At 41.5% G+C, this 13,940-nt stretch overlaps 1 protein-coding gene across 1 annotated transcript in view; it reads right to left on the reverse strand.

The window, feature by feature from the left end:
* The window catches only part of LOC138152194 (XK-related protein 6-like), a 68,026-nt gene that overhangs the window by 23,506 nt on the left and 30,580 nt on the right, over nucleotides 1-13,940 (reverse strand). The window contains exon 2 of the mRNA XM_069075970.1: nucleotides 13,560-13,756. Within this exon, the coding sequence (XP_068932071.1) occupies nucleotides 13,560-13,756 (197 nt within the window). The remainder of the gene's footprint in view (nucleotides 1-13,559; nucleotides 13,757-13,940) is intronic.

The following is a 13,940-nucleotide window of genomic DNA, read 5'->3' on the forward strand; positions in this document are numbered from 1 at the left end:
ACAGTGCTGTTGTTGCAGGGGTCTGGGAACCTTTCTGTTGGTTCAGAAGCCCTGAAGAAGGATTTTCTTGTTGTATGTTTACAGAAATCCTGGGAAAGGGTTTTGCTAATGTTTTCAGGGGTTCTAGGACTGTTCTACAGACAGAGGATGAATTAACGAAGGGACTGGCAATGTATCTTGTGGCCTTGCTAAGCCTTGTCTCCCCAGGAACTAAGATTGCTGAGAACTTGCCTAGTGTCAAGATGAAGAAAAGACCTCCATTTGGGTATTAAGTGCTGTGCTTAAACTTGATGTAACTCTGGGGTAGATTCAATTGTGATCCAGGGGTGGGGAACTTTTGACTTTTTGTGTTCTGTGGTTGAACAAATGAATGTACTTTACTTAGATTGGAAACTAATATCCATTTGAGAAGAGGGGCTTTGTGGTGGACTAAATGAAGGTACAGCCTAGGGGTGGAGTAGTATTTAGAACAGGGACTTTGTAATTGATTGAATGATTGGAAGGTCCTGGGGTGGGGTAGTACTTGGAGATTATTTAATCACACTTAGTAAATGCTGTATTTTGAATGATGTCTCTGTTCTTGGTTTGTCACTGAATAAAATGGAGAGCACCTATGCTGGTATTTTGAACCTTGGGAAGTTGCCTTTCCTTGGCATTACATTACACCTAGTCCCCTCAGCTGCTATATATATAGCCTTCCTCTCTAAGGTTCCCTTCCATCTACTCTGTATGTATCTTCTGTGGACCTATTTATATTCATGTTTTCTCTCCCACTACAATATAAGCTCCATGAGGGCAGGGACTGGTTATGACTTTCTTTGTATCCCCAGAACTTTGCACAGGGCCTGGTACATAGCAGGTGTTTAACAAATGCTTATCGATTGATTGATAGGTCCAAAGTAGCTTGGTGGATGGCAGGAATTGAGTTGGTTCTCATTTCAGTAATCATAACCAGTTTTGTGAGAGTGTAGGTAAAAGAATACTAAAAATTCTGACTTAGTATTTTATACTTTATATCTTTATAGTTCTATCTTTATAATTTTATAGTTTACAGTTTATAAGGCATTTTACATACATGATCTCATTCAGTTCCCACAATTGCCCTGATAGTTAGGCATCATTAGCTCCGTTTTATAACTGAGGTTCAGAGAGGTTAACTGTGCTACCTGTGGTTATAGGATGTTACTTCTACAGCGAGGCCTTAGAGATAATTTATCCCAAAGCTCTTCTTTTACAAAGAAGAAACCTGACCCTAGAAAACACTAAATTCAACTTATCATGAGTAGGTAACACATCTGGGATTTTAACCCAGGTCTTTGGACTTTGAATCAATGCTTTTTTGACTATACCATGTTACCCATCTGGCTTTCAAGGAGAAAAACCAAGGACATGAACTGAAAGAGCTTTCTGTTGTACCACACTTCTTGTTGTTCTTGTTGTTTTAGTTGTGTCTGACTTTTTTGTGACCCCATTTGGGAATTTCTTGGCAAAGATATTAGAGTGGTTTGCCATTTCCTTCTCCAGTTCATTTTATAGATGAGGAAACTAAGGAAAACAGGGTTAGGTGACTTGCCCAGGGTCACACAGCTTGTGATTTGAATTCAAGATGATAATCCTTCCTGTCTCCAGGCCCAGCACTCTATCCACTGTACCACCTAGCTACCCCTACTACCAGACTAAATATAATCAAAACCAAGGTAGAAGTACATGCACCTGCTGCCTTAAGTCCTTGACTGCAAATATTTGTGCAACCTTAGAATCAAAACGTGTAGGTCTGAGTTCTTGCTCAGGCTCTTAATAATTCTTTAGCCATGGGCAAGCAAGTTACAACTTCTCTGACCTTCAGTTTTCTCTAAATGGAGTTAATGATACTCATCCAACATACCTCAAAGAATTGTAAGGGAAGTGCTTTGTAAACTATAAAGTGCCGTATAAATGTGTATACAGCATAAATGTGTATAAATTTCTGCTCTTAGCATTTGGAAGTAAGCGAGTAGCCTCATTCTACATTCTATACATGGATATATGCATGGACACACTTTACTGATTGCTATAACAAATACAAACAACAGATAAAAGACATCATCTAGATATGTCATATTATGATATAAAACAGACTCCTTTCCTATGTAGATTCCCATAGAATGCTGTCTAGATATCACTGAACAGCTGTTTCTATAGCTTAGTTAAATCTACCTTATCCACTGCCACCCCAGTTAACAACACAGGTACTCCTGTTCTCTCAGTGTACTCTATTAGAAAACAAACAAAATGGGAACACAGATGTACCCAACAGCTTGGAATGGAAGTCATCAACTAAGAACTGCTTCAAGCAGATCTCCCAGTGGACTCTACTGACACTGGGGGGAAAGCCTGCAGTGCTTAAATAGCTCACTTAGCTGCACACCAGCTCTGGAGAAAATCATCTAAGGACTTTTCTCTTCCTCATCTTAGCCAAGGCTGCTTCTCTGGACCTTCACTCAACCTGAACCTTCTACATTACAAGGATGGTGGTATGTCCATACAAGTTGACCAGGATGGTGAGAGGATGAGGCATCATAAATGAATGAATGATTTAATGAATGAATGAATAGCACCAGGGAGGCAAATACCATGTCATGTGAGGATTCCTTGAAGAAACGAAGGACATTTAATCTAGAGAAGAGAAGACTTAAGGAGCACCTAATAGCTGTCTTCAAGTATCTGAAAATATGTGGAAAGTATGTTAGATTTCTACTTGGCTCCAGATGACAGAAACAGGAATAATGAATAGACATTAGAGAAAGATAGAGTTGGACTGGATATAAACAAAGCCCTGATAACAAATAGAGGAATGAGCTGCCTGGGGAAGTAGTAAGTTTTTTCTTTTCTTTTTTTCCCCACTTTTTGGAGGGAGGAAAGCAGGGCAATTGGGGTAAGTGTTAAGTGTCTGAGGTCGGAATTGAACTTAGTCCTCCTGATTCCAGGACTGGTGCTCTATTCACTTCGCCACCTAGCCCCCAACCTCAGTTCTTTTTCTTCAAAGGCCTTTAAACAAAGTCTAGATAACCACCTGTCAGGTATGTTATAGAGAGGATATATTGGTTGGATTAAATGGCCTCTGGGTTACCTTCCAATTTGGTAATTCTGTGAAAAGATCTCATTATTGCTTCTACGAAGTCTAAAAGTCAAAATAACAAGCTTTTACTATTTAAAATAGTAAAATCTCATCTTGGGATGAGAGCTGGACAAATCAATGTCTCCTTGGCCTTTTCCTTTCCCTCCTGGAGACTATCATCCCCATTCTCTCACTTATCTTCAATCTATATCTACTGGTTGCTTACCTATTGCCTACAAATACATCCATGTCTCCCCCATCCTTTAAAAAATCCCAACTCTCACTTGATCCATGCACCCATCCATCCCTGCTAGCTATCTTTTTATAGCTCTCCTTCTTTTTCTGGTTAAACCATATAAAATCAATGCCTCTACTTTCTTTCCTATTATTCCTTCTTAACTCTCAACAACCTGATTTTTAACCTCATCTGTCAGCCGAAACTGTTCTCTCCAAAGTTACCAATGATCCCTCAAATGCCAAATCTAAGGGCCTCTTCTCAGTCTTTACTTCTCTGTAGCCTTTGACACTGTCAATCACCTTTTTCTCCTTGAAACTGTTCTCTTTAGTTTTTCATGACACTGATCTCTCCTGGTTCTCTTCCTATGTCTGACCACTCCTTCTCTGTTTCCTTTGCTAGATTTCTATCCAAGTTACACCCATTAATTATGAGTGTTGTCCAAGGCTCTACACTAAACCATCTTCTCTTCTCCCTCAAATGTATTTCATTTAGTGATCTCATCAGTTTCCATGGATTCAATTATCATCTCTAGGCAGATGATTCTTATATTTATTTGTCCAGTCCTGAACTCTGGTCTCACATCTTTAATTGTCTACTTGATATTTCAAACTGGATGTCTTTGAAAATATCTTAAATTCACTATGTTCAAAACTGAGTTCCTTCTCCCTAACTTCCCTATTACTGTGAAAGGTGCCACCATTCCATCCCACTCAGCCAGCTTCCCAATCTGGGTGTCATTCTCTACTTCTCATTCTCTCTCATCTCCCACATCCAATCAACTGTCAAATCCTGTCATTTCTACCTTTGTAAAATCTCTCAGATATGTACCCTTCTCTCCTCTTATACTTCCACCACCCTGGTGCAACTCTCTACTTTCCATCAGCTTAGTTTTGATTCCATGGAACATCATGCCCCCTTTCCAGGTATTCCCTGGTGGCTCCCACCCCAACCCCTACTTTTTAGTTTCCATTTTTATATTGTCTTCCCCAGTTAGAATGTAAGCTCCTTGAGGGCAGGGACTGTCTTTCTTTTTCTTATTTTTGTCATTTAGTACATAAGACTGATTAGAGACTGACCACCAGGTTATTAACCCCAACCCTTTACTTATTTTTGTTTCTTCTTCAGCACTCAGAACACTGCCTTGAACAGAAGCACTTAAAAAAATATGTGCTAAATTGAAAAGAATGACCTGCAAACAACTGTCAACTCCAGGAGAATACAATTGTCATAAGGGCAGAGGTTATTTCATTTTGGATTTTTTTGCTCTTGTGTCCTCAGAGTCTAGGACAGTACCTTATATGTAGTAGGGATTAATCAATGTTCTGTTGATTTGAATTGGCTCAGTCTCAGATGAATAGAATGAGAGACCTAGAGAATGTCAGAGCTGAAGGAACTTGAGAGATCTTCTAGTCCAACACCCTAATTCTACAGATGAGGAAACTGAGGCCAAAGGGAAGAAATTACTTTATTACTACTATCACCACCACTACCACCACCATCTCTACTACCTACAATTTATATGGCACTTTAAAATTTGCACAATACTTTACAAATATCATTTGATCTTCACAACAATCCTGGGAGGTAGGAGTTATAATTATCTCCATCTTACAGATGAGGAAACTGAGGCAAACAGAGACTGTGCAGGGACACATAGCCAGTAAGTGTCTGAGGCCAAATTTGAACTCAGGGCCTTCTTAATGCCACATCTTGTGCTCTATCTACTGAATCACCTAACACTCTCAGTGAAAATTGTGTAAGATCACAAAGAATAGCCCACAATTATTTACAGAACCAGGACAAAAATGCAGGCAGGTCTCTTGATTCCAAGTCCAGTTCTCTTCAAGCTGTTGGTTTGTAGAGTAAAGAAGTAAAAGCAGGCTAATATTTAAATAATTCACATAGCAGGAGATCTGACCCATTTGGAAGACAAGGGAAAAGTTCAGCTGATAAAGTCAGTGTCACCCCAGTCTGCTCAGGGCAAAAGCCATCTCTTGCTCAGGGACAATCATGTCTCTAATTGCAGTCTCAGGCATGAAGAGAACTTCATAATCTAATAGCAAGGACAATGAATCAGGTTTTAGACCCTGACCTACCAGGTCTGCCAAGTGGATAAACATCTTGAATAATTTGGCTTAATTAAGCACAAGGAGATTGGAATGTGGACCAAGGGAAGGGAAGATTAGAGTGAATTCTTTCAAAAAGAAAAAAAGCAGGAAAATACCAAGTGGAGATGAGTAAGAGAGACTACTTCATTTCTCATACTTTTATATATGTGAGGAGGGAAGAGAAAAAAAAAGACTTTGACAAGCTCTTACAAATAAAAAGCCCATGAGGTCACCTGAGGGCATTTGCTAGGATACTACTGAAGGTCACCTGAGGACCATAACTGTACCTTTTTCTGACCACACGAAAAGTAAATTGAGGCAGCTAGAAAGGAGGGTAACTCTTCATGAGGTAGCAACATTGTTGTGAACAAGTTAAATTATTGTTACACCTCCCATTCCTTTATATGAACAGTACAGTTGGACAGTACAGTAATGGGGAAATCCCAGAGAGAATTGACGCCAACAAGATTCCTGGGTTACTATCTCCCTCACCAGGAATGGGCACACACAAAACACTGTTATGCTTACTGTTGGCAAAGGAGCTAGATTGGCTAGGTTTTGTCAGAACCATAACTGATAGTTTTGGCACCTAGGGCAAGCAGCACCAAGTGTTGCCAGGAACAAGGGCTATTTACTCAAATCATTTTTGTAATTTGTGATAGGAAAATAATAAAAGTAATTAAGACATGTTCAGTTAGGCAGACAGGGAAATTAGTTATCTTAGTGGCTTAGGGGATAGGATCTCAGAAAACATCTAGTCCAACGTATGGCAGGTAGAGTCCCACGCTCTTTAGACTCCATCAGAGAGGGCTTATTAAGGTTTTCCCTCATAAATTGTAGAAGACTGAAGGTAGTACTAAGATTATTATTCATCCTTAAAGGGGGAGGGGAAGATAGAGTTTGGTCAACCTTTGAAAGAAGGAGGGAAATAAAAGCCCTAGGGAGGGGAACAGGGTAGCCCAGAGATGGGGAACCTGCAGCCTCAAGGCCACATGTGTCCTTTTTAGGTCCTCAAGTACAGCCCTTGGACTGAATCCGAACTTCACAAGAAGAAATCCTTTTATTAAGGGACCTAGAGGACCACATGTGGCCTCGAGGTCACAGGTTCCCCACCCCTGGTAGAGGGTGTTGGAGATTTCTTTATAGGAAGGATGGGGAAAGGATGGGTATGAACAGTTTGCTGTCCCCACACCTTCCAGGAGCCCAGACATCTTCTTTTCGGCTTCTTCTCTGAGTTCATTTTTTGTGTTTCCCTTTTCTGTTGGAGTACATGTGTTACATGTATAATGGGTATTATATTGCTGGCCTTCTCAGTGGGTAGGGAGAAGGACTGGAGGAGGGAAGGAGAGAATTTGGAATTCAAAATAAAGACATGAATGGTATATATTTATTTATTTTAAGAATACATATGTTAATGTTTTGTGTCCTCTACCCAGGGGCAAAATCCTAGTGGCCCCTGACTAGTTACTGCTCTGGATTTTGTATTAGGTTTCATGAGGACATTTTATAAATGTTTTATGAAATCATCTTTATGGCAAACAATTCCATTTGGCCCACCTTCTTCTCGTGGATTGTCTTAAATATAGAGTAACTTGCCCTTGCCCTACTATTTCTCTCATGCTGCCTCAGGTTTCCTTCTCCTGATCTCCAGATTACTGAGGTAAAAAGACAGAAACATTTACTTGCAGAAAATAGAATCATAGCATGTATGTCAGAGCTGGAAGGAATCTTAGAGGGAATCTATGTTAACACTATCATTTTACAGATGAGGAAACTGAGTCTCAGTGGGGAAAGGCCTTTCCCAAGGTCAAATGGGTAAATTGAGTGGCAGGTCAAGTACTAGAATTTGCCTTCTGTCACTCAGATGCTCCTTTTGTCATGTTAGGCAGCATAATAATCTTTATCCCGCTGATTCTGACTGTAGTGTCTAGTTAGTCTGTTCTCTCTCTAAAATGCTCACTGTTATCACTGTTACAGAGGCTCTTACTGTATTCTCCCTGAACTACTGAAACATCCTCCCCAAAGGTCTCTTTGCCCTTCAGTATTTCTCTGCTCCCACCCGTGACTTTACAGTATTGCCAGACTAATCTTCCTGCTGCACAGATCTGAACATATCCCTCTTTTGTTCAAAACTCTTTAGTGGATCCCTATTGCCTCCCAAGTAAAAACCAAACTTCTTACACTGTCATTCAAGACCCCCTACAACCTGACACTTACCTTTCTTTCCAACCCTATCTCATGCTATTTATCTGCACATACATCAACTCCTGCCCAATCTCTTGTACACATCTCGAACTTCCCCACCTTTCTTCGTTTGCTCACATTTTTTCCTACTCCCCTACAATGCCCTCCTCTCTCCATATCTGCCTTTCAAAAACTCACCAGTCCCTCAAAGTTCATCTCAAATGCTACCTCCTCCATGAAGCCTTCCCTGATCCCTCTAGTCTGTAGATGTTTCCTTCTCCAAACTTCACATACCAATTTGTGCCCCTTCTATTCTGATCTACATTAATTATCCAGTTATATTAGATATTGATATATATGTGGCTTATGCCCACCCTCATTAGACTCTAAGCCTTTGAAGAGAGGAGCTGAGTCTTCATCACCCCCAGCGCCCAGCAAAGCACTTTGCACATAACAGGGACTTAATAAATGATTGTTGAATGAATGCTGTGGAATTGTTAGAGACATGTTCTCAGTTTTTAAAAAGGCGGAAAAAGAATTTAAAAATCATGGTGTCATCTATCCAGTTTCTTGTTCTTCTTATACAAGCAGTCAGTCTGTCACCAAGCATTTATTATATAATACTAGGCACTCTGCTAAATACTAGGAATACAAAGAAAGGCAAAAATAGGCAGATATGAGAGGCCATGTGGAATAAATAGCAAGCCAGCATCAGAACCAGGAAGGTCTGGGTTCAAATCCTGCCTCTGTCTGTATGACCCTGGATGAGCTCTTTAACCTTTCAGTGCCTGAGGTGCCAACCTGCACTGATGGAGGGAGTTTTGTTTTCCAAGAGTTCCCTAGATTAGTGAAATCACCTTAGGCCCTTGACATGGGGAGTTAGGTTTATTTCCATGGCTCCTGAGGAGTCCAGCCTCACTCATATGTAACTTCCAAGATTTAAGCTAGCAGGAACAGGATAAAAGTAGGATTGGCAGGGCCTTTAAGACTTTTCAGCCTTCTCAAGACTGAAGAGATCCTCTGAACTCTCAAAGGAAATAGCAGCCCCAACCCTGGCTGTCAAAAGCCACAGGATGGCTCTGGCTAACTCCGACTGATGGTGGGGATTTCAGAATCCATTCTCACTCCTGCCACCTCTTTTCCCCCATACTGCTTGCCTTTAGCAACATATGCCACCCATCTGCTGCTACAGTGGGCTCCTCACCTCCTCCAGTGCCCCAGCGTAACAAGTGGAATTAGAGAGTTTTGCAGCCTTCGACTGCTGCTGTAATTGACTGGCAGAGAAACACCATGAGCTTCCTTATTGATTTTGCTCTCCAGGAAGGAAGACCAGGACCAGTCTGCCTATGTTTATATTCTGAAAAGGAAGAAGCCAGAAGAGAGAGTGGGTCTAACCAAAGCTGAGGGCTGCACATCCACCTGGGGCCTGCTACCTCTTTCCAAGATACCTACTAGCACAAACCCTGCCCCTTGGATGATCATATGTTGGAAGGTGGCAAAAGGATACAAGAAGTCAGCCTAGCTAAGTTTCTCCTATATCTGAGTCCTTTCTGTATGTAGGTATATGGCAGGGGAGTAGAGATAGTTAAAATGTATCTTGAGCAGTAAGGATGGGAGTCACGTAGGAAGTTCACAGCAGCCTTAAGAGGAGATGCTAGTAAAAGAGAAAAATGGTCTTCTCCTCTGAGTCCCAGCCCTGTATAATATCCTGCAGGTATAGCACCAGCTCTGCTTGCCCATGCAGAGCACAGGGTCAGGAGTTCCACAGAACCTACAGATGCCCAGGCAAAGTTAGCCCTGGCTCAGGTAAACTGAACTCATGATCTTTTACCCCTAAATGCTCTCCTCTTCCTTACTGTTGTGAAGGGCAGCCTCAAGTGCTTTCTTGTATTCACTCCACATACCCAGTCTGCTAAATCTGGTCATTTCTTCCTTCATACCATTTCTCATAGATGTCCCCTTTTGTCTGCTCCCACAGCCACCATACTGGTGTAGGCTCATGGAATCTTACACCTAGACTATTGTAATAGCCTGCTAATTGGTCAGCTTGCCTCAAGTTTCTCCCTCATTCCAGTCTATCCTCTACTCAGCTACCAAAAAGATGTTCAAAAGTGTGAATCTGAGAGAAATGCAAATTAAAATTACCCTTGAGTATTACCTCATACCTATCAGATTGGTTAATATGACAAAAAAGGAAAATTACAAATGTTGGAGGAAATGGGAGAAAATTGGGACACTTAGGCACTACTGGTGAATGTGTGAACTGATCCAACCATTCTAGAGAGCAATTTGTAACTATGCCCAAAGAGTTATCAAAATGTGTGTACCCTTTGACCCAGTAGGTTTGTATCCCAAAGAGATTTTTAAAAAGACAAAAAGGAAAAGGAGCTATATGTACAAAAATATTTATAGGAGCTTTTTTGTGGTGGCAAAGAATTGGAAATTGAGATGTCCATCAACTGGGGAATGGCTGAACAAGTTGTGGTATATGATTGTGATAGAATACTATTGTTCTGTAAGAAATGACAAACAAGGGGAGGTTAGGTGGTGCAGTGAATAGAGCACCGGCCCTGGAGTCAGGAGGACCTGAGTTCAAATCCGGCCTCAGACACTTAACATTTACTAGCTGTGACCTTGGGCAAGTCACTTACCCCCAATTGCCCTTCCTTTCCCCCTCCAAAAAGAAAAAAAAAGAAACAACACAATGCTTTCAGAAAAACCTGGAAACACTTACATGAGCTGATACAAAGTGAGCAGAATAAGAAGAACATTGTACACAGTAATAGCAACGTTGTACGATGAAGAACTATGAATGACTTAGCTCTTTTCAGCAATACAGTGATCCAAGACAATCCCAAAGGACTCACAAGGAAAAATTCTATCCCCCTCCAGAGAAAGAACTGACAGAGTCTGAATGCAGATCAAAGCATACTTTTTTTTAACTTTATTTTTCTCAAGGTTTGGGTTTTTGAGGGGTTTTGTCTATGCTTTCTTTTACAACATGAATTTGGAACTCAAAAAAATTTTAAAAGAATGTAAAAAATTTGTTTTTACACATAATTAGACAAAAATAAAATATATGAAAAAGTGTGAATCTGATCATGCCACTCACCCACTCAATAAACTCCAGGGTTCTGAATCATTTAAACCCTGTCACAATCTGACTCCTTCCCACCTTTCCAATATTACACTTTGTTTCATTCCCTGTACAAGTGAGGCTGGCCTTCTTGCTATTCCTTACACAAGACACTGTCTTTTGAATTTGGTTCATGGGCTGTCCCCTATTCCTGGAGTATTTGTGACTTAGGTAAAATCCTAGGTCTTTCCCAATTTCTCTCGCCTACCGCTACCCTATCACTAGTCCTTTCCTTCTGAGATTACTTTTATCTATATATACATAGTTGTAGGGACCTTTTTTTTTTTGTTGCCTTTCACTGTATCCCCAGATGCTTTTTGACTGAGAGACTGACTTGGCTTCTATTATCCCTGGGCACTCACTACAGCATTACCAGAGCCTGGGGAAGCTGCCAAAAGTCAGAACACCTTTCAGTAAAAAGGTCCCCAGAAAGCGTTCTCCCAAGGCCAGGCCTCTGTAGCAGACACATCTACAAGAACCTGTTTGGGACTACATAGAACACAAGGTTCTTCAGAGCAGGAACTGTGCTTCTGTTTTTCTTTGTGTCCCTGGCAGTCAGCACAGTGCCTGGCACATAGTGAACTAATCATTACTAAACAATAACTAATAAATGCTTGACTGCATTTCATGGGGTATCCTTCCTCCAGGGCCCTCTAAAACAAGAATTCACATTATTTCCCAGTACTTCAGAGGTGGAGGAAGCACTATCAGCCCAATGGCTCGCCTAGTTTCTCTGCTTGGCCCTATCCCCTCCTGGTCCTCTTTCCACTCCCCAATCCTTTCTGGCCACCTCTCAATGCAGGAATGAGTGAGGTAAGGGCAGTAGGCAGAGGTCCTCCAGGAGGAAAGGAGTCCTGGAGAGCCACACTTTTCTTTTCCTTCTGTAGCACCTGTTCCCCATTAAGATGGTGTTGCAGTTCTAACTATAGATGGAGTCACGCACAGCTTCCTGCTGGCCATCTGGGGTCATAACTGTCGTAGGATACTAACCTTGCTCTTTTAGCTTCTCTAGTCATCACTGTTATTTACACCCGGGAGGTGGAGCTGACAGTGCTGTCTGAAGGCCATTCAGAACAAGGAGAGACCTGGACAGAGGAGATGAGTCTTACCAAAGCTTGAGTACAAGCCAAGACCATGGCCTGACTCCAAACAGCAGGGTCTAGCTCACTAGCCCAAATGGATGAGGCTTCTTCTCCTAAAGTGAACTCCTTCCTTTCTGCTATGGAATTTCTTGTCTACAGAACCCATACACTAAAAAGAAACTGTCATGGGTCAGGAAAAAAAGTAATTGAGTCAATATTTAGCTGTGCAGTGATTCTAGTCAAGTTAACAAGCATTTATTAAGCACTTTCTGTATGCCTAGCACTATGCTAACTACTGAGGATAGAACAAAATGGCAAAAACAACTCAAAACAAACCAACAAACCCACTGTCTCTGCCCTAAAGGAACTCACAATCTAATGGGGGAGACAACATGCAAAAAACTAAGTACAAATAACATATATACAGGATAAACTGGAGATAATCGCAGAAGGTACTATCATTAAGGAGAAATTCAGGTGCTAAGACTGGCACTTCTGCCAGCAAACAATGTGGGTACAACTGGTCGTTCCCACCACTCCTGTAAGGGTATGGCCAGCAAATGGGAGTAACCTAGAGCCTGATGGGTGAACTAAAGTGGGTCCCCTACAAGGTTGATCAAGCTTTGTGCATCCCCTTAGGTGTCACTCCGAATTATGTGTATGGGAGCAAGGAACCCAGAGGGTTTAGGAACACAGCCAGAGAGTCAAGGAGGCCCCAGTGATCAGGGAAAGGTCCAATCTTGTCTGCTTTCCCCAGATACAATGCTGCCCTGGATCAGAAACAGTCAAAGAGACAGTATTACTCACAAACATACAGATACACATACTTCTGTAATATGTAGATGGTAAGATTTTCAGAGGACTAGAGAACCTTTCTAACAACATTAATAATTTCAGAGTATTAATAATAATTCTATATAATTCTATAAAGTGCTTTTCTCACAACTCTATGAAATAAGGAGTATAAGTATGACTAGTCCCATTTTACAGATGAGGAAATTGAGGCACAGAGGTTAAGTGATTTGCCCAAGGTCATATAGCTAATAAGTGGCATAGCCTATTCTCAAACCCAGGTATCCTTACTATGAGTTCAATATTCTTTCTATTAGGCATGATATCCATGAGGTAATGGAGAGTACACTGACTTTCTGACTCCAGGTTCAGCACTCTGTCTACTATGTTAGGGACCCTCTCCAGAAAAGGCAGATCTTTATGGCTATATTTTTGTCAAGACTCTTTGATGGCTGAGTTCCTTCCTATATGGGTAAAATAAGCATGGGGAAAATGAGAAGGGGTATATATTAATGTTCCTGTACCACAAAGAGTGGTGTTCACGTCCATGTCCCATGCTGGGACACATAAGGACTTCATGTGAGTATTTGTAACAAGTGAGTATACTGTGTGAACATAAAGGTCTACAGGTCTGCAACAAGAGCATGAGAGGATGGATATATGAGCTCTTACCCTTACCCATGTTTTAAAGGGACAAACACATACTCATGGTTCCAAGGATATGGCCAAGCAATCAACATGAGGGTGTAAGACATGTGCCTAAATGGGCTTGGGAGATGGCAGGCTGACATGATGCATCCCACTAACTGTTCTCTCATGGGAATGCCCATAGCTATGTAGCCCATGCCCAAAAAGGGAAGGTTTAAGGGGAAGAAAGAAGGGGGTCAACCAGAAGCTGGACTTGGGGGTGGGGGACACTTACAGGGCAGCGTTTCAGCGCTGTTCTTTTGAATCATTATACAGAGCTGTAGCACCAGTTGGGGGGCGCTCTCCAGGAAGGTCTCCAGGAGGCGTAACATATTGACATCTGCATATTCGTACATCATAGCCCAATAAAAGCGACGCTGGTGTTCCTTCTGCCGCTGGCTCTGAATCCCCAGGTACATCGTGCGAATATACCTGCAAGGAGAGGGGAAGAACAGAAAAAAACAAAACAAAACATGTGTGGGTTGGAGAAAGAGGACCATAGAGCAGCAACCTGGTTTGTTCCTTCAAAGCCAAAACCCTAAAGATAGTTACCTCACCAGCACTTAGGAATGCTCTCTCCTCTGCCCTTGGAATAATGGACAGTACCCTGGGAATG

Source organism: Petaurus breviceps, unplaced genomic scaffold (assembly GCF_028583685.1).
Source record: "Petaurus breviceps papuanus isolate PSGF00001 unplaced genomic scaffold, PetGlider_PUasm1.0 90919, whole genome shotgun sequence".
NCBI lineage: Eukaryota > Metazoa > Chordata > Mammalia > Diprotodontia > Petauridae > Petaurus > Petaurus breviceps.